We start from the raw sequence: 21000 nt of genomic DNA, 5'->3' as shown, positions 1-21000 counted from the left end.
CATTTTTATGCAAACGAAGCGGGGGGGATTTAAATCCCCGCTTCATTTGCAATTGCGATGTGTCTAATTTGCATCCCTTTTACGGAAAAGGGATGCAGTCTAGACACAGCCAATGTGTGTGGACAAACACAAATGCTCACCTCTACCTGCACCCACACCCACACCCATATAAATCCACCCACTGCGTGCACCCACACACAACACTTGGGCACAGATGTAGCCTTCTCGTGACTCCTAGGCCTCTTTTTCTCCCAGGCAGAGCCGCTTCAGAAATAGAGGAGCAGTAAAGGTAGACCTCACTAGCCTGTTTGCATTTCTGGCTCCCTCTTTCTAGATGTCCGAATGCCTCTTCTTCCAGCTCTGATGCCACTTCTCAGTGCACATCACTAGAAGTGCCGAGGGATGGGAATGGGACCCGGACCACAGCCTGTACAAATGAACTGGCTGCTGAGGATGTGCATCTGTCAGTATGCTTATGCCAGTGATACTCAGACCTTAGTGGTTCAGGAGCCAAATTAGCAACCGACATTACTCAGAAGAGCGATAGTAGTGTGAATTCACTGAATTCTCACAGCAAAATGACTAGCCAAGTATTATTATTTTATCAACTACAATTATTCATTAATAACATAGTGAAAGCATCCTGATTGGTTAACACCTTAGATTGGTTAATAATTAAATCACCAAAGTGTTTTAATCCCAAGTGCTGCAAAGAGCTGCAGGACGTGCATTAAAGAATCACTTGCAGCTCATGAGCCTCCGTCTGAGTATCACTTGCATAGGTTCTCTACTTCCTAAACTGGGGGCTTGCTGGACTGGTGCTCTGTGTGTTTGACTTCAGAGGAGTTCCGTATACAGTGAAAAGGGTTGAAGATTTAGGATTATGCCCGTGTTGCCCATCCAAATGCAAAATGTGTCCAGTCCTGGCCACACCGCTCCCTTCCAGCTCTGAAAGTGCTTCGCCTGGCCTCTCCTCTGTGCCCTGTTTGTCATCTGTCCTGTCCCCTTTGCAGTTTCCTGCCTTTCCACTCTCTCATGTAGCAGCTTGTGTGATTTGATTAGTCCTCTGCCTGTGCCATCTCTGGGGACAGAAGCCTGGATAAATTTCTCCTTTTCCTCCCCCTCTTGGAGGACAAGAAGGCAGATATTTATCCGTTGCAGGGAGTTCCTGGCCACTGTCCTGCCTGTCACCGCGAGACTGATGAGCAGCAGGGAGGTGATTCTCCTGTAGTTTTGCGCTGGAATTGGAGTAATTTGTCTCTGGAAGGAGCTGAGACACTTCACTTGCTATGTGGCAGTGTCTGCTCAAGGGAGACAGGCACTTTGTCAGTAAACAAGGAGCCCAGGGATGGCTCCAGCTTCAAAGAACATTATTAGCAGCCAATAGCATGGCCCAGAATAGACCAGCACTTCATTAGCATCTCTGCGCAGTGCAGGCTGTGATCGGTAGCCACAGTGGAGTGGAGGCAGGGCCGGATTAAGACCGGTAGAGGCCCTAAGCACTGAAAAGATTATGGTGCCCCCCCTTATGTAATTCAAAATAAAAACAATACTATACCATAAAATCTCTTTTTTTCTCTTTTTTTTTTTTTTTGGTGCCCCTGCTTTGGTGGTGCCCTAAGCACATGCTTAGTCTGTCTATTGGGTAATCCAGCCCTGTGAGGAGCCAGGAGCTCCACTCCCCCCACGACTTGTGCTCCCTATTGCTCTCCTGCTGAGAGAGGCTGGGGCTAGAGCAAACTCCCTCTCAAGCACATGGTCCTGCATTTTCCCCTGCATCTGTGATTTTCAAACTGTGATCTTCCAAAGGACAGCACAGAAAGCAGATCTCATTCACTGACGTTGCTGCAGGGAGGAGTTAATTACACCTAGTCCCCCTCTACTCCGAAGTTGGGCTTGGCTGTGTAACCAGCACTGGGGGCCCTAAAGGGCTTCTGCAGAGATTGGGAATGTTCAGGCAAGAGAATCTACATTTCTCATCAGGGATGCTGCTCATGGATTCTGCTCAGGAGACGCCCTGATCTCTACTTCCCCTGCCCAAGCCCTTCTCTTCAGGCCTGGATGGTCAGCAGTTTTGGGGCAATTTCTTCAACCACAGCCTCCTCCCTGGTGAACTTTACATCTTGGAACTCCTGTGTCTTTCAGGGGCTGCTAGTATAAGCATGTGTCAGAGCTGTCCCCGAGAATGGGGAAGGAACTCAAGAGCACTGAGAGGCTGGCAGGGCTGATGAGAGACTTTGACAGACCCTGGGGGGAGCTGGCTTTGGGCCCTTCAGAAGGGGGGCAGATTAATGCATGTTTTAAAGTACAGCTGCAGCTCCAGCATCACCTCCGCCTTTGCACTTATGGACGGAAGTGGGTCTCCGTCCTACGGTATAAGTTCTTCTTGTGGATTTGCAGCTGTGGTGGCTTCATAGCTAAAGAAGCATCCACCACTAAATTCAGAGCCCCATTGCCTGGGATAATGGTGGATCCTTTCTGAAATTTAAACCTCCCTTCAGCGTGAATGTTCTCAGCCATCCCAAAGTCTGAGACAAGATTTGTCTGAGACTCAAATATTGACTGTTTCAGGGGTGGGTATTGCATTGGGATGTGATGAGGAAGGAGGAAGATTCTGTTATCTCTGTGCACTAGATTTCCAGCGTGTTTGTAGCTGAGTTTTTGGTTCCGCTCACTGCAGAGATGGAGTGATCTATGCACTTTGAATCTGGAATCTGAATTTTGTTCCCACTACAGCCCCAAAACTTGGTGCAGTCCAGGCTTGGGGCAGATTTCATGCCAGACGTAAGCAGACTAAGCAATGGCACTGGCAGGAGTTTGTGTTGCGCCATCTCTGCTTACACATGTTCTGGGGAAAACCAGCCACTTAGTTGTTAGTCGATTCTAATTACAGAAGGCAGGGGAGACTCTAGCATTCTGCTGGCACTTCATGATGAAGAGGTGAAGAGGGGCCTACAATCACCGGGGGCTGTCTTCAGCTGCTTGCTTTGGCCATGGCAGGAAAAAGAGCTAGCTCCCAGGTCTTTTACTGTTTGTAGTTCAGGATCAGGTCCCAGTCAGATAAATGGTCCATTACTGTGCTGGTCTGAGCGCCAGTCTCTGCTCAGGGCTTCTAAGTGGATTGCCTCCCATCTAGCCTTGCTCTTTGTTAATTGAAAAGCTCAGAGGAGTTGAAAATAATGATGTGGGGGGGGGGGGGGGGATACAGAATGAGATGTTCGCTGGTTATGTGGATCCAAAGTAGCCAGATTCTCTGGATTCATCATTGAAATCACTTCTCTGCTTTAATTTCCCCTGAATCGTCCCTTTCCCATGCGCGAAACAATCTTCACTGCAGATTGAGGGGAGTGGGAGGGATTTGAGCATTAATCTGATGTAGATTATACCTCCGCCTCCCTCTTTCTGTCCTCCCTCTCTCTCTTCCTCTCTCTTTCTGTTTTTCTCCCTTCCCTCTCTGTCCTGCTTCATCTTTTCAAGAAAGTGAACATAAAGTAAAAAAGCACAGAGAGAGGCGGAGAAAAAAAGCTCCCTGAAAAGTAAAGCCCCAGCAGCCAATAGCTGATTGGATTTGACTGGTGCTGCCTTTCTTGCTTTGCTCCCAAGGAATACCTTTAATGGAATCAATTGCCTCGGTTCCTTTATAACCAAGTCCATCGGAAAGGCAGACTCAACATATTATGGGCAACTGTGTGAAGTCTCCACTGAGAAATCTTTCGAAAAAGGTATGTTCCCTGAATGGAAGTGCGTTGTACATTGTTTCAAACCCTGCTTCTTGGGACGGGTGACATCACGGACAGATGGGAAAGGAAGGAGGGAGGAACTTGCAGACCTGTCTGCAAAAGGTTCAGCTCCTTCCATAAATCCATTTCCTAAGAAGTGCACTGTTCAGAACTTTGAGGATGAATGCCACAGTTGGTCTGTGAATATATGTGTACATATGTAAGCATGCGGGTAGGCATGTTTCCATCCATATGTGTAAGTTTGTATGTACATATACATGCATTTTGTCCATCTTCATGTTGTGCATGTGTGTGTGCACAAGCATGTGGGCACATGTTTGCATACATACTATTTCATTATACATGCACATGTGTGAGGATGTGCACACATATGTGTTGGTATGCAGGTGTGCAAATTAACATATATCTCTCTATTAATGTGAGTGCATGTGAAGGATTGAATATTTGTGTTGTTATTCTATATGTATGCAAACATGCATGTGGATATGCGGGAGCACACACATTTGTTAGTGCATATCCCTCTCTGTGAGCATGCAAATGAGCACATGAATGTGTGCTGCGTCTGTGCACTTTGCACATGTGTGCATGCTAATGTGTATGTGTGCAACATCTGAGAGTGTGAGTGAAGATGTGTGGGTAAGTATATGCATGAGTGTGTGTCCACATGTATAAGTGTGAGCACATGATCTTATGGGTGCATTTGTGCTTGCATGTGTGCATTTATTCTTGGGAGTCCTCACATATGTGTGGCTCTGAGTATTTGTATATTTGCATATTTGTAGGTATCCATGTTTGTGTGCATTTATGTATGTGTGCATGCCTGCCTTCTGTGCCATGTATGAGCATGTACACACTTGCTCAGGTGTGTGTTCGCGCCTTCCCTCATGCATTCTCAAGCCCAGTGTGTACGCCCTCATGCCCACTTGTGCTGCCATATGGGTCTGTTTGCTTTTTACCTGGAGACAGCTGTGTGCTTACATCTCAGAATAGTTCAGGGATTGATTCAATTTAGAAACTGTGCTACCACTATGAGCTGAATTGGCACTGGGAATTGTTCTCCTTGGACACTGTACATTTCAGGGCGAGGAAGGCACTGAGATAGAATATGCCCGTTAGGCCAGCTGGAGGGAAGAATTCAGTGGGGGACTCTGAACCAAATAATGATTCATCACCAAACAGGCTGCTTGTGCCTTTCAGAGGAGAAAGTCATAATAGGTAATAGCAGTAATGTGTGCCCCAGTGGCCTAATGGACAAGGCATTGGCCTCCTAAGCCAGAGATTGTGGGTTCAAGTCCCATCTGGGGTGACAACTGCAATGATCCTGTCAGTGACAAAGAAATTTGATCTTGTGAAGGCCAGAACTCAAAAAAGAGCTAGATAGAGGGAGGTGAGATCTATCAATGGGGATTAGCCAGTAGGAATTGTGTCCCTAGCCTCTGTGTGTCTGGGAGTGGATGGATGACAGGAGAGGGAATCACTTGATGATTATCTGTCACTGTTCCCTTATCTGGCATTGGCCACTTAGGAGAGGGACTTTTGGTCTGGCTCTTATGAAAGAGCTCACAGCAGTGGCCTCTCTGGCTGTGAAGTGGCACAGCTGGTGAGGATGCTCATGGCATTATAAGATCAAGAACACATATTCCTGCGCATCCAGAAATATAATCTATGCTATCATGTGCCGAAAGTGTCCGTCTGCTATGTACATTGGACAAACATCTCAGACACTTCACCAAAGGATTAATGCCCACAAAACAGATATCAGACAAGATCACAAAGAAAAAACAGTTTCTTGCCATTTTAACCAGAAAGGACACTCTCTCAATGACTTAACCACCTGCATTCTGCTACAAAGACCTTTTACATCTGCACTTGAAAGGGAATCCTCTGAAGTGTCATTCATGTTAAAATTCGACACTCTCCAAAAAGGAATGAACAAACACTTGAACTATCTCACCCATTACCAAGATAGTTTCCCCAATTATCACCTCTAATACCATTAACTCACAAACATCCCACTCTCCCTACCTCTAATATCATCAATTCACAGACACTTACCTTCCTTCCTTCCCTCCCCCCCCTGCATCTCCCTCCTGTTCCGCAATGTGATTTGTCCTTTTCATATTTGTTCATTTTTTTAATTGTATCCTTTGGTATATATGGTTGTGACTATTTTCTTCCACTATTTGATCTGAGGAAGTGGGTCTGGCCCACGAAAGCTCATCACCTAATAAACCATCTTGTTAGTCTTTAAAGTGCTACATTGTCCTGCATTTTGCTTCAGCTACCCCAGACTAACACGGCTACATTTCTATCACTATGGAAGCACTGAGTTACCTGCCCTCTCACAAGGACATTAAAGGTGTGGAGGCCTCCCCAGCCATAGAATCATAGAATCATAGAATAATAGGACTGGAAGGGACCTCGAGAGGTCATCTAGTCCAGCCCCCTGCCCTCAAGGCAGGACCAAGCTCCACCTACACCATCCCTGACAGATGTCTATCTAAACTGTTCTTAAATATCTCCAGAGAGGGAGATTCCACCACCTCCCTTGGCAATTTATTCCAATATTTGACCACCCTGACAGTTAGGAATTTTTTCCTAATGTCCAATCTAAACCTCCCCTGCTGCACTTTAAGCCCATTACTCCTTGTCCTGTCCTCAGAAACCAAGAGGAACAAATTTTCTCCTTCCTCCTTGTGACACCCATGACATGGCCCTGCCCATGGGGAGTTCATGGCATGGCATGGGGGCCTTACTAGCAGTGACATTTTCCTGGCTTTGGGTTTGTCACTGCTGTGAGGCAGCTCCCTGCTGTAAGCTCAGCTACCACTATCAAGGCACAAATGTAAGTTAAACTTGGAGACTGCTGTGTGGGAGGGAGCCCCCTTCCCCCGGCAGGCCCAGCTGGTTTATGAGGAGTGAAATGAGGCAATTCATTCCAAAGCAGCTAGACAGTGCTGAGCTCTCCCTTTCGGTCAGAGTGACACTGGGGAAGAAGCAAGAGAAGCACTTGGGATGCAGCCAGCTGGAGGAGCCTAACCCTTGCACAGCTCCAAGGGCTGTTCTGGCGATTTACAGCCTGCCTCCCATACCCCTGACAATGGAACAGAGGGTACCTGCGCTGGTCTCCCATGGGGAGATGCAGCTTGTAGAGAATACAGGGCCCAGCATGAAACACGCCCTGGCGGCTACGGTCAACACAGATCATTGCTCTTGATCAGGTAGCCCGTCGAGGCCCTGTCTTCATTGCATTTAATCCCTCATTCCAAACAGCCATTTTAAAGTGACGCATTCGGCACATAGTTCCAAAACCGAGGAATGGGGGAAGGGGGGAGTTAAAGAGGCAGATGCTCACAGGCCCCATTATAGAATCCTGCAAGCACCACTTTGGCCCTGCTGCTAGGGCCTTAGAGCCCAGTACTGTGAGGTGCTGAGTCTCCTATTGCTGTTGACCTCACTGCTGCTTAGAGTCACTGAGTACCTTGCAGAATCAGACCCTTCCTAGAACGAGATCAAGCAGGGCCCTTTTCTTGCTGGTCCCCTCCATTTGCTCCATCCGTACACAGCCAGTCGAGTGGACACAGAGACTTTACTGTGACTAGGAGAACAGTGAGGAACCTGGAGGCCTCTTGCTTTCAATGAACCTCCCCGGGGGAGTGGAAGGATGGATTTTGCATGACAGAGATGAGGCCTCCTGCCCTTTTTTGAACACCTTGGGCATTGTTTCAAATTGAGGCGAGGGGGCAAGCAGAGCCATGGTGACAGATAATCATCTGCCATCCAAACTCTCCCCGGGCAGCATCTCTCACTGCAGTGCACCCAGCACTCTAGTGTGGAGGCAGCATGAGAGGTTGTGTGTATAGGAGAGAGGGTCTCCACGTAGACAGAGACTTGTAGGACTGTCAGTTTTCCTGACTGGATGGACCAGACACAGTTGCTGTAAATGGCCTCCGGACTGTCTGGTCAGGAGAATTGGCAGCCCTATGAGGAGGCAGCCCTGGAAATGTTGGATGTGAAGTGTCGTGAGAGAGCAGGGAATGGGTTTCCTTTGATCTCTGGCAGACAGGACAGAAAGTTCAGAATAAATTGAGGGACAGGATGGCTGAGAGATATGTGGTTTGGGAACAGTATATCAACCTTTTCACCTCTGGTTCACCGCCGCCGCTGGTGGATAGCGATCAAAATTTAGTCCCGTCCAGTCTCTTGTGGATAGCCCTTTATTTAGTGCCCCCTGTCTGCACTGCGGCAAACACTGCTGCCGTTACACTAATTGGTAGTCTCAGAGGAGGTGTCTGGGTGTACATGGGATAAATCTGAGCACTTCAGAGCGACCCTCAGACAGGCTGTGTCCCGGACGCAAGGGGAGTGCGAAGGGTGCGACGCATCCCCCATGACCCACCAAATAAGCGTGAGGGGGCTCTGTTAGGGGAAGGGAGAGTGCTGTGTTGTGGGGGGAAGGGTGGGCGGGGCTGGTGGCGGGGCAGCAGGGCTGAGGGAACAGCACCTCCCACCTGTGAGGAGCGGCCCGGGCCCCGCTGGCTGGAAGCCCTGCCTGCACTCACCGGGCGCTGGCCTCGCCAAGCAGTGAGGGCAGCAGCAGGCAGCCAGATGAGAGAGCGGGGCACCATGGCGGCCACACTGCCCGCTATGATCCCAGAAGGTAATTACTATAAAACATGTATTACTGTACAAATGTTCAGTATGTTTATAACAAAATACCAGTCAGGGGTCCTGCTCAAATTTTCCATTAATCTCTTTTATGCACACTCATTGCATGACTATTTTGAACTCCTTTATATTTAAAAAAAAAAATTGCAGTCCACATTTAGGGAAAAAAAGCCCCCACACCACCACAATTCCTGCGTACTGGCCTGCAGAAGCACCCTGGCAGGGGGACGCGGGGAAGCCTGCTCTACTTCTGTCTCTACAGTGGCTAAATGGAAAGCTTCGCCCTCCCAGGCACTCAGCAGGAGTCTGGCCAAACCTGGCCAAGCGCTAGTACCATCCCAGAAACAGCTGTGGCCTTTTTATTGGGGAGGGGAGGGAAGAAGGGCTAGAGCATGGGTTCCCAAACTGGGAGCCATGAAGAAATTCCAGGGGGGGTGCGAGGCAACCCAGTTCTCCCCCATCAAGTTTCGGTCAGTTCCTTTTTTTTTTTTTTTTTTTTGGCTCAACAAGTTTTGCTGGGGGGGGGGGGGGGCGTGAGAGTTTTTCAAAAATCAAAAAGGGAGCGTGATGCTGAAAAGTTTGGGAACCACTGGGCTAGACCCTTCCACTCTGCTACCTTGCTGGTATCAGCACTCAGGTCTGCATGTTCCTGAGCCAGCCACTAGCGGGTATCTGGCCTCATTTTGCCTAGGTCTCCTCTGCTTTGGCTGGGTGTGTTTATGGGGTACACGAAGGAAGGGAGACTTTGCAGCACTGCTTTGGGAAGGAGGAGTGCAAAATGGACAGCAGCAGCTATTGGTTCTTTGTAGGGCAGATCTTGATGAGCCCTCTAAATGACCCTGGTCACTAGCAGACAAGGATGGAGGGGAGATTCACATGGTGTCACACTAGGAGAGAGATTCCCTTTTCCAGCACTAGCTACAGTTCTGTGGATCAGTCTGTTCTGCATCCCTGGCAATTCTCTCCTCAGGCTTGTGATTTCTGCCCTAATCTTATCCTTGGTGGAACCCCACTCACTTCATAAAAAGCTCGGGGGACCAGGTGGCTCACAATGGGATTAGGAATAAGCTTTGGAACCTTTCACCTTTCATTTGGCTTCAGTGGAATTACCCCTCTGACAGATTTGCCCTGAAAGGTATATTTTCAATCTCTTCTATTATATTTTGAAAAAGGCTCTGGGAAATAAAACTGCTGACTTGCAAAATATGTTGTGCCAAAGTGGCAAATGTTTACGTGGCTGTCACACAAATGCCATGACAAATAGCTGCGTGCGTGATGTGCCAGGTGTGGGCTGATGTTAGTCTGTGATAGCTGCAAGGATATCTTTCCCATCTGCCATGTATAATCAGGGGAAGGGTTTCCTTCCCTGCTGTGAATGAAGTTAAAAACCTGTTCTGCTAGCTGCCCTCTTTTGTGCATTTCTTTTTGCGTTATATTGTTTTTGGTGCTTTGCTGGATAGTCATGTGAGATTATACATGAGCAGATTGTCTCGAGACTGTGTTTAAAAATGTCAACTACAAAGCATGTGTGTGGTGCAGTAACATATGGCAGACGCAGCAAATAGCTACAATGACTGTGAGCAAGTGTGAGCGGGGAGTGCAGGTGGCCTGCTGCTTAGCCCTGAAAGGAAGAAGTTCATGCTTTATTTTAAAGGATGAGCCAATATAGAGAGACCATGGTAGCCCTGATGAATTCTGGGAATGCCACCATGACAAGCAGGAGCTCATTCCTGAAGCAGAAATATGATTGTTAATGTTTATTGCATAAAACCAAAGGTTCTGTGGGTAGTGCTGGCTTTTTATAGCTGCATGGGAATACCAGGGTGAGACATTTCTATATAAGGGAAGCCTGGAGCTCCAACCTCGGATTCTATTCTAGAACCCCAGCTGGTGGGAGTGTGTGGACTGCTTGAGAATGGTCTGTGCAAATGCAGAGCAGACAAGACTGTTGGAAAGGGACTTGGGGACTGTAAGGCTACATCTACATTGCAATGCTATTTTGGGATACCGGAGTATCCTAAAATAGCTATCTCACGTCTTCACAGCAAGCCCATTATTTCGGGCTCACTATTCTGACATCCCTGTAAATGTCATTCCATAAGGAGTAAGGGAGGTTTTGGAATAGTGCTTTATTTCAAAATTTGGCACAGTGTAGACAGCACCAAATGATAAAATACACTATTTTGTGATAGCATCGAAATAAGATACACAATTTACGTAGCTCAAATTGCATATCTTATTTCAAGTTACAGTGCAGTGTAGATGCACCTAAGTGACCAGAATAGACTACATTCTCATAGTCTCAGTCAATTATTTTAACAAATTAGGTTTGTAATTGTCTTGAACCCAGCTCCTTAACACTGTAAATGGCCTTCTGATGGCATTAGAATGGCCTTGGTACAGCTATTATACTGACCAGTAGAACTGTGTTGATTGAAAGTGACTTGAAGCCAAATTTGGTTTCTCTGTGCAGCTCCTGTTCATGGAAGTTTCTCTCTCAGCAATCTCCTTCATGTGTGGACTGCAAGGGAATAGCACCACCAGCCACACAGAGGTTGTGTCTAGATTGGTGCGATCTTGTGCCAAAGCAGCCGCTTTTTCGTAAAAACATGCTGCCTGTCCACACTGGTGGTGAGTTCTTGCACAAGAACACTGACGTTCTACTGTATGAAATCAGGGCTTCTTGCACAAGAACTGTGATGCTCCTGCTCAGGAATAAGCCCTCTTGCGCAACTATTGTTGCGCAAGAGGCCAGTGTAGACACGCAGCATTAATTTCTTGCGCAAGAAAGCCCGATGGCTAAAATGGCCATTAGAGCTTTCTTGCGCAAGACAGCGTCTACACTGGCACGGATGATCTTGTACAAAAGCACAACTCTTGCGCAAAGGCACATGCCAGTGTAGACACTCTCTTGCGCAAATACTCTAACGCAAAATCTCTTGTGTTAAAGAGTATTTGCACAAAATCTTGCCAAGGTAGACGTAGCCAGAATGTTATGGCTGGTGGTGCTATTCCGTTGCAGGCCACACATGAGATCATTCACTCTGGGGCTGGAGACGGGAGGGATGGGAGATGCTTGTTTTTAGCTTGGCCCTTTCATCTGTAGTTGGAGGCATGAGGTCTTTGAGCGAGTCTGGTGTCTTTTCCAAGTAAAAACTCCCTGATTGGCTGGATTTCTATCAGTGATTGACAATGAATTCCTGTATCTACGGCTTCTATACAAACCTGTAACAGACTGGTGGGAGGGACCCAGCATGGTGAGATGAAGGAAATCTAGCATTAATTTCTCTATCAGGCAGCCCAATAAAACATCAGCTCAACGACTGAGAGACATGAGGGGGTAACTTCCTCTGTTGTATTGTTTACTTGCTGCTGATTGACTGGGAAGATCCGTCATGAGGAGAAGACGTGCTATAAGGCTGTCCAGACGAGTGAGGAGGGGCCGTCAGCCTGCGAGTTCCAAGGTCCACTCATGGTGCTGGCCCAGAACTGCGCCGTCATGCACAACCTGCTGGGGCCAGCATGCATCTTCCTGAGGAAGGGCTTCGCAGAAAACAGGCAGCCTGTACGTAAGTTACACCCTGCTGGGCAAGAACTATACAAAACACAGTGCCCACGTTGCTGCAAATGTGTTGTCACACATGTGCTTACTTACATGGGACTCTGAGATCCCCTACCCAGAGGTCACAAATGTACAGCCTCAGATATTCAAATGCAGATTTACAGATTCACCTCCGTGTTTAGGCATGTGAAGTGGAAGATGGGCAGCGATACTGTGGTACCTAGGTAGTAGACATTGTAGAAATACGCGTACAAATGGACAAATCAGTGCGCAATGAAGCACTCTCACATTCACACAGACTCAGATATTCCTGTGGAGTCCAATGTTCTAATATGACACTCCCGTGAGTCATCCAAATCCCATATAGGGAGGCTCAGATTACTACATAGGGCCTAAATGGCTACCAAGGCACCCACATTTGAAAATGGGGCCCATTAATACACAGAGGTGAGTAAGCACACTCAAGTATGCCCTGAAATGCATACCACTGACACACAAGCTCGCACTCAGACACACACCCATGCACTCTCTCATGTTTGCACAGGAGAACACATACATGCAAACCCCAAAACAGCTACTTGCAAATATCAATGCACAAACAGGTACACTCATTAATATACAGTGTATATAATACACTCAGTAATATACAGCACTCCCCATATTGATATTTCCATCCATCCAAGCACATATATGCATACATACACAGCCATTCCTGAAACCTTAAAAATATGCACTAATATACACACACAGACATGTCAAATGTACAGAGATGTGCTTACAAACTGTACATTCACAGGAACATAAAGCACATATCCCTAAACACCAGCATTTAATATCTGTTCTAAAATACACTTAAACACATTTACACTGACACCATATTATTAACACACATATATTCCTATTGATGATTAGTTGTACACCAGGCATGTCCAAAGTCCGGCCCGCGGGCCAATTGCGGCCCGTGTTCTGGTTTAATACGGCCCCACAGGTAATTTGGCAATATCTATCTTTTATGGCCCCCAACGAATCCATATGTATTGAGATGAATACATTGTAAAATCTCAGTTAATGTCAGTTGGTCTAAATCAGTTATAAATATATTTGGACACAACATGTATACTTGGTGTTATGTTCCTGTTCATATTTTTTGAACTTAAAAGTTGACAGACAACCTTTATTACCAATAATATGTAATGTACTTTACAATGTTCCTGACATATATTTCAGCTTTCTGGATTTTTTTTTTCATCTGGCCTTCAGATATGATTTAACACCTGTTTAGATTTGTCATCCATGTGACAAAATGAAAAGTATGCCGTTTGCAATAACCTTTGCATAAAATAGTTAATTTGCATTTAATTTTAATGGTTCAAAGAACATCAGGCAAAATGGTCGGCCCTCACGCATGTTCACTTCATCAAATCTGGCCCTCTTTGAAAAAAGTTTGGACACCCCTGGTTGTACACACTTGCATACACTCATCCAGTACATTACATGCATCTCCAGTCAAACCAAGCTCATTCTCAATGTCTGAGATTCATGGCAGTTAAAATCCATTTGTCCAGAATCCCTGCATAAAATCTCTGTTCTGTACACTCACATGTAAAGACACACTTGTTCCATAGCTGGAATAGAATCAAGGACTTTTAGTTCCAAAACCTAGTCCCCTTCCACTTGAGAGGAAAACAAGTCTCCATTAGTTGTTGCTCACTGTTAAGTTTTTATCCTCTGCTGTCCCTAATCACTAGCAGACAATCTCATATTCCCTTAGGGCGCTTCTATACTGCAGGGCAAAAGTCGAATTAAGATATGCAACTTGAGCTATGTCAATTGCATAGCGGAAGTCAAAATAGCTTAATTCAGCTTTTGGAGCTTCTTTCGACTTCCTTTACTCCTCGTGAAATGTGGATTACAGGGGTCAGAAGAAGAAGTCTTCCATCTTGACTTTATTTTGAAATAATGGCTTGCCGTGTAGCTGCTCATTGTTTTAATTCAAAATAACGTCAGTTATTCCAAAATAACACTGCTGTGTAGATGCACCATTAGTCAGTACATTAAAACACACAAAGACAGTGAGTGCACACACACGTATATATACTGGCACAAACATCTACAAAATCACGTGCTTAGATAAAGAACTGGATCCAAATTCCATTTACAATGTCAATAGCTTGCAGGTGATTATATCCACCATGTTCAGAGCCTGTAAATTCATAATGTCCAAAGAGGCTCCAGAGAGAGGAGCTCTGACAACAGCCCCGTTCAGAGTGAATGTATTTATAAACAGCTGTTTTCCTCACTGGCTCTTTAAACCAGTAGGATTTAGTGTGCATAGGACAGAAATAAATGAATGCAAGAAAGTTCTTTATGATGGAGGGTTGCATTCCTTTAGTGCATTCCTAGGACCTGAGTACTTTGAACAGGTATATGTATCGCTTTTGCCATATGGTTTCTTCAGAAAGCTTCATAATGATTCAGGTTATTTCTTCTTAAGCAGATGTTTCTCTAGTAAATCATTTTTAAGGGCTCCTTCCTTGGACTTTCAAACAGAAAATCTCCTGACACCAGGTACAGCTTGGGCTAGATTTTCCCAGGGATCTGGTGTAGCCTCTTCTTTTGCACACGTAGTTGTTGGCTCTCTCCAACGATAGAATCTGCACACACACAGGGTGTGTCTAGACTACATGCCTCCTTCGACGGAGGCATGTAGATTAGCCAGATCGGAAGAGGGAAATGAAGCCGCGATTAAAATAATCGCGGCTTCATTTAAATTTAAATGGCTGCCCCGATCTGCCGATCAGCTGTTTGTCGGCAGATCGGGGGAGTCTGGACGCGATGCCCCGACAAAGAAGCCTTTCTTCATCGACACAGGTAAGCCTCGTGAAACCAGGTTTACCTGTGTCGATGAAGAAAGGCTTCTTTGTCGGGGCATCGCGTCCAGACTCCCCCGATCTGCCGACAAACAGCTGATCGGCAGATCGGGGCAGCCATTTAAATTTAAATGAAGCCGCGATTATTTTAATCGCGGCTTCATTTCCCTCTTCCGATCTGGCTAATCTACATGCCTCCGTCGAAGGAGGCATGTAGTCTAGACACACCCACAAAGAAGTGTGCCCATCCCTGCACATGCAAATGCCTCTGTGTGCAAAAATAGAGGTCAAGTTGAAAAAGTCTTGAGGCTTTCTCATGGACATGTTGGTGTGTTAATAATACTGGCTAAAATGGGGAGTCAGGTACCTACTGTGCTAGAACCTGTCCTTGTGGTTGCATCATGGGCCTAGATGACAGGAGACCTGTGTTCTCAGCCAAATGCTGCTACAGATGCAGGGAGTAATCTTGCATGGCTCAATTTACTATTCAGTAAAATGGAGTTGGTGAAGATACCTTTGTATTTCAAACAGTTCTGATTAGACTGGTGGTGCTCAAGAATGACTCCTGGGCTATTGATGTTCATAACAAGCTTGGAGACTCTGGGCTGGAGATATGCAAAAAGAGTTTGACTTGTAATGAAAGAGATGCCGGGGCTCCGGAAATGTTTTTACTTTCATCACTAGCACAATAGGGCCAGAGGTGCTGGGGCTATGGACAGCCATGCCGAGAAGTGCCAAGGCTCAGCCCTGGCAAACCCTGGCACACATTAAGTACTGTGTTATTCATCTTATGTCTCCATAATACAATACCACTGAGAGGAAGGCCTCCTGTGCCTGCTTTAAAGTGTGTGAATCAGTGTCTATGAAAGCAGAAGAAATGGGATGACATGTTTGAAAATATCAGATCTGTGGAGGATGAAACTGCAGAGCCAGGCACTCTGAAAGTTTCATGCAGCACAGAGATGCCTCTGGGAAGGTTATGAATGGCAAACTGATTGCTTCTCTGGCACAGCCCCTTTTTGCACAGATGTAAATGAGTGTGTGTCCTAGTTTGCTGTATTCTCCGGGCAGCCGCCACTAGAGTTAACACAGAAGCCTGCGGTTAATTAGCAAAGAGCTCATCCTTATGAAACAGATCAAGGGCAGAGTCTCCAGGGACCTGTGGTGAAGCTGCAGACCCCTGAGAGATGAGGGGAGAAGCCAGAACTCAGACAAGAAGGGAAATTTTGTCTGTTTCCAAATTCTCAGATATTCTGGATTTGCCTGGGAGCCATAAGTGGAGTTAGAAGGGGTTTTTAGTAACCAGAAAGCAGTGCATTTTCATGCTCAATTTTTCTTCCTCTTGGTGCAGTCTCTGGAGCTTTCCTATACTCTTTTGCATCCCTCCCCTCTCCGAAACCCCCCCCCCCCCACAAATTGGATGTTTGAAGTTGCAGTGTTTCCTGATCATGGTGAATCCTTGTCCTGTTTTGTTTGTAAATGACCTTGCTACTGTATATTTTGTTTCTCAGCCTACATACCCGGCTTTGAAATGTTTGTATCTGGGGTGAGCTCACTGCTTCTACAGTTCCAGTCCCTCCCTGCAGGAGTGGCTATAGGGAATAGAATTGGAGAGTTCATGGCTGCTTTCCGTCCCCGCAGCAATCGCCACAGGCTTGCTGGTTGTGGGGCAGCTCACAGCTATTTCCAGACTCAGATGTTCCCAGCAGGAGCTGCTGTAGGGAATACGGTAAGAGCTTCAACGGAGCTCCAAACTGCAGCAGTGCCAGACTCAGTAGCACCCAGAGTCACTGTAGGGGAATGCTACAGGCACACAGTGGAGGCTCTCAAGGCCAGCTTCTCCATCTGGAGTCAGTGCTGGGGTCTCTTTGAGAAGCCTGTGTTGCCCTGCAACTGGGGTTTGAAACAATATTTTTATTTGGCCACCTGGCCAGCAGATGACATGGAGATGGGTTTCCACAGAGAAGTGTGCAGGCAGCTGCTGGCACCCTCCTAATAGGACAGGGAGCAATGCCAAAGCCTTGCCAGGTAAATGGAAATAAACATGTCATCACCTTCTTGTTTCTTCTGTCACTTTCTGGCTTGCATGTGGTGCTCCCAGGCCTGTTCTCACAAGGGCAGTCTGCCACCGCTTCCTGATCCAACAGCGGGGTTTAACAGAAAATGTTCTCTCCTTTCAGGACAGAGAACTGCGGCCAGAAGAAATCGAAGGTAAGGCTATGACCCTTCTCCATGTCTCCCTTTCTCTCTGCTCAGGGCCAGACTGATTGCAAAGGAGGGGAGGGGTGAAATCTGGGGTAAGACAAGGTAGATGAGCTCACGGCTGTTCACACTCTAGCCACTCCCGGAGTAGACCTGATAGGGAATGGTGCAGTCGTGCCGGCACTAGGGCAGCTCACATACCATCTACAGAGGGAACGTGCCCCTTCCTGGAGAACATCTCTGAAATCCTCCTAGCATCCTGGACTGCTGGTGAGGGTGTTCTGGGAACGGTGCCCAATGCCATCACTGACAGCAGTGTCCTTTCTGCAGAGTTGAGAGAAGCCTTTAAGGAGTTCGATAAAGACAAGGACGGGTTTATCAACTGCAGGGACCTGGGAAACTGCATGCGGACCATGGGCTACATGCCGACCGAGATGGAGCTCATCGAACTATCCCAGCAAATCAACATGAACTGTGAGTGAGCTCCCTCCCCTGCCACTGCCATGCTCTGGCTCCATGCTTTGGGCTTTAGCTGCCAGTCCTTTGCTCTCGTCTGTTCCTCCTTTCCTCTACCTTTGTTCTCCTGGCTGCCTGTCACCCCACCTCTCTGCTGTCTGTTTGCCTGGTTCTTCTGGCATCAGTCAGTTCACTTGTCTCCAGCCTATCTGGGTTTGTAGATAAAGAGGAAGGTGTTGAGACAGACACACCAACATGGCACTGCCCTTGGTATGTGCATGCTCCAGCGTTGCCTGCTGATATGGGTGTGTGAGACATTAGTGTGCAGCTGCTGCCAGGTCTCTAGGCGGTGTGTGCAGAGGAGGGAGCCTGGGAGGTGAGAGGAAGGAAGTTTTTTGGTGTGAGGAGGGTGCTATGTTGCATCAGCATGCTGGGGTGTTCAGTCTGAGGCGTGAGTGTTTGGAGGAAATAGCTCTGGATGAGTAGCGATGCGCTGAGGGGCTACTCTGTCCATCTGGTCTCACATGACAGGCAGAATAATGGGGCAGTGTGTTCTCAAACAAGTCTTTGATAGGATGTGGCTGCATGTGCGCCTTTTCCTTCTGTTGTCAATTCTCTGCCCTTACACCTGTCGGCAGCAGTGCAGTGTGGTGCCTGCCGGGGCATTCTTTGTTGCACTTTCTGGGCTAGAGAGGGTTAATCATCCAGTGAGGAAGCGGGATGGGAGAGTAACACATCACAAACAGCAGATAACCAGGGCCCAGATTGCCATGTGAGCCAGAGACTATATAATTAGATCAAGCTGGTGATCTGACCGAAGGGTAGGAATCTGAGGAACTTTTCACCAATGGCAGCTACTTCATAATCAGGGAAATGAATGAGTTTGTGAGATGCACTTGTCCAGAGGAGGTGTTGAGCTTCTGGGACAGATTTTCTCCTCTGCTGTGGAATAGGGCCCATGCTGGAGATGCAATTGGCTGAAGCAGAATTCCCTTGGTTCTGAAACACCAGCACAGGGCTGCCCTGTGCTCACCCCCTCCCAAGCCCTGAGGTGTGGTGTCTGCTCGGAGCAAACCCATGACACAGTGCTGCGGGGATTCTGGGCTGCTTGCCTGGGGTGGGCTGCTGTAATTTAGAAGCGCTGGGACCCTTTCAGCACAGTCCGCAATCCAGAGGGTGCAAAGATGGTGTAAAGCCACCTTGGTTTCTCCTCTCCCTGAACTCCTTTAGAGTCAGACCCTGACCCTCCCATAGGTGGCTGGTTTCCAGTGGAAGCGTGTATGGATGTATTACCCTGGGTGCTTGGCTGGGCTGAGGCAGAAGGGCTTATTAATGTCATACCCACACATTTCCCCTTGGTCCCTAGTGGGCGGCCATGTGGATTTTGAAGATTTTGTGGAGTTGATGGGACCAAAGCTTTTGGCGGAAACTGCAGACATGATTGGTGTAAAGGAGCTCCGTGATGCCTTCAGAGAGGTGAGCACTCTTACCCCCCCCCTCAAACCCATGCTGCACTACCCCCTTCAGAGAGGTGAATGTCCCCTGTTCCGCCTCACCCCCATTGAGAAGTGAGGACCCATTCTCAAATAGTGAATGTGGAGATAAGGGGAGAGCAAAGGCAGGAAAGAGAAAAGACGAGTGGGAGGAGGAGGAGGAGTGAGTAAAGGGGGCCCTGGGAAGGAAAGAAGAGAAATCTTGTCTGGAAAGGAAGGGAGCACAAAGACAGAAACAGAGAGAAACAAGGCCCAAAAGAAAACAAAGAGGGAAGATGGGCCACATGTGCCAAATGGGTCTGCCCAGAGAGGAAAAGGACCTGAGGGAACAGGCTGGCACAGGGAGCAGGAGGAGAGAAGAGGCCCAAGGGAGGAGAAGGAGCCAAGAGGGGACTCGGGACATCCTGGATATATATGTACTCTGGGAGGAAGCCGTGGGATTCAAGTCTGGAAACAGCAGGTACCCAAGGAAGTAGGTCAGGCTCTGCTTTAGCTGACTGCTCTTTCCGCTGTGGTTTATGGCCTCCCTGCAGTTTGACACCAACGGCGATGGAGAGATCAGCACCAGTGAGCTGCGGGAAGCCATGAAGAAGTTGCTGGGGCAGCAGGTGGGCCATCGGGATATTGAAGAGATCATCCGAGATGTGGACCTGAACGGGGATGGGCGAGTGGATTTTGAAGGTAAGAGAGAATGCACCATTGTCCTTCTCCACTGGGGCCAGGCCAGATTTCGGCTCAGAAGCTGGGTCATTGCCAGGGCGGGTGTGCCAAATGATAAACTGCCCTGGCTCATCGGTTCTTGTAACTCATTGCATAAACTCCCCACAGTCAGTAAAGAAACTAAACCAGTGAGCTGTGTGGGAGGGGATTTCTAGTTGTTCTCAGTGCTGCTGGATGACGAGAGGTGAGATGTGGATGTGTTGGTGCATTTGGTGTATTTGCCTCTAGCAAAAGAGAAGACTGAGGGGGGGGGACGTGGTAGCCGTTTTTAGGTATCTAAAAGGGTGTCATAAGGAAGAGGGAGAAAACTTGTTCATCTTGGCCTCTGGGGATAGAACAAGAAGCAATGGGCTTAAACTGCAGCAAGGGAGGTTTAGGTTGGACATTAAGAAAAAGTTCCTAACTGTCAGGGTGGTCAAATATTGGAATAAATTGCCCAGGGAGGTTGTGGAATCCCCATCTCTGGAGATATTTAAGAGTAGGTTAGATAAATGTCTATCAGGGATGGTCTAAACAGTATTTGGTCCTGCCATGGGGGCAGGGGACTGGACTTGATGACCTCTCGAGGTCCCTTCCAATCCTAGTAGTCTATGATTCTATGCTTTCTGTTTGTTAATGGCTGCAGAGTTTGTTAGGATGATGTCCCGCTGAAGACTACACTTATCTAAAGAGGAACCAGCACCTCAGTGAAGGCAGAAGAGGACCTGAGTGGAGCATCTAGCCCCAATGTTCCCGTGCAAAGGTTTATAGGCTGGATGCATTTGAGGCACTGCAAGATGACCCACCTCTCTTATCCCAAAGTGGTCCCCGCAACCTTCCACACTGTGAAAGACTCACAACTTCCTATAACTGGAACTGTTCCTCAGAGTTGGCGACAGCAGGAAACTGCAGCCAGGACAAACCACAATGTTTTCACAAGACGTTTGCAACTTTAGACTCCTTCTCTCCTGCTTTTATTCTCCCACCTACTGCTGCAAAGCAAGAGAAGGAGAGACCCTCCTGGACTGGAGGGTGAGAGCAAAGCCATCTGGGACTGGTGGTTGCAGCAGGTCACACTCTATCGGATTCCTTTGGTGAACTGTGTCTGTGTTTGCTGTGTGTCTGTCAGGAGTTATTTATACCTTCCTGGTACATTCTCATGTCTCCTGTGGTTATGTTTACCAAGAGCAACTACAAATACATGTTTGGGAAAAAAAAGTGATAAATGTGTAAATTGAAGCCATGTGCAGTCCTGGCCTTTCTGGGGGAGTGAAGGGTGGGCTGGAGAGAGGAGCATCTGCCAACCAACC

At 47.4% G+C, this 21000-nt stretch overlaps 1 protein-coding gene and 1 non-coding gene across 4 annotated transcripts in view; both read left to right on the top strand.

Annotated features, from left to right (window-relative positions):
• The window catches only part of CABP1 (calcium binding protein 1), a 36337-nt gene extending 15863 nt beyond the window's left edge, over positions 1-20474 (top strand). The window contains exons 1-7 of one of the 3 annotated variants that reach the window (XM_006114754.4): positions 3594-3722; positions 11797-11973; positions 17021-17051; positions 17373-17516; positions 18865-18974; positions 19525-19672; positions 20337-20474. In XM_006114754.4, the coding sequence (XP_006114816.1) occupies positions 3678-3722; positions 11797-11973; positions 17021-17051; positions 17373-17516; positions 18865-18974; positions 19525-19672; positions 20337-20362 (681 nt within the window). In that variant the 5' untranslated portion in view covers positions 3594-3677 and the 3' untranslated portion in view covers positions 20363-20474. Of the gene's footprint in view, positions 1-3593; positions 3723-11796; positions 11974-16480; positions 16570-17020; positions 17052-17372; positions 17517-18864; positions 18975-19524; positions 19673-20336 lie in introns of those variants that run through there. The other 2 variants (XM_006114755.4, XM_075898077.1) reach the window with 2 other exon arrangements.
• On the top strand, positions 4974-5046 carry TRNAR-CCU (transfer RNA arginine (anticodon CCU)). The gene has a single exon. It is a non-coding gene; the product is annotated as a tRNA-Arg (tRNA).
• Positions 20475-21000: the final 526 nt, after the last annotated feature.

Source organism: Pelodiscus sinensis, chromosome 15 (genome assembly GCF_049634645.1).
Source record: "Pelodiscus sinensis isolate JC-2024 chromosome 15, ASM4963464v1, whole genome shotgun sequence".
NCBI classification, from domain to species: Eukaryota; Metazoa; Chordata; order Testudines; family Trionychidae; genus Pelodiscus; species Pelodiscus sinensis.
The sequence above is the reverse complement of the archived record's forward strand: the minus strand, read 5'-3'. Positions and strand labels throughout refer to the sequence as shown.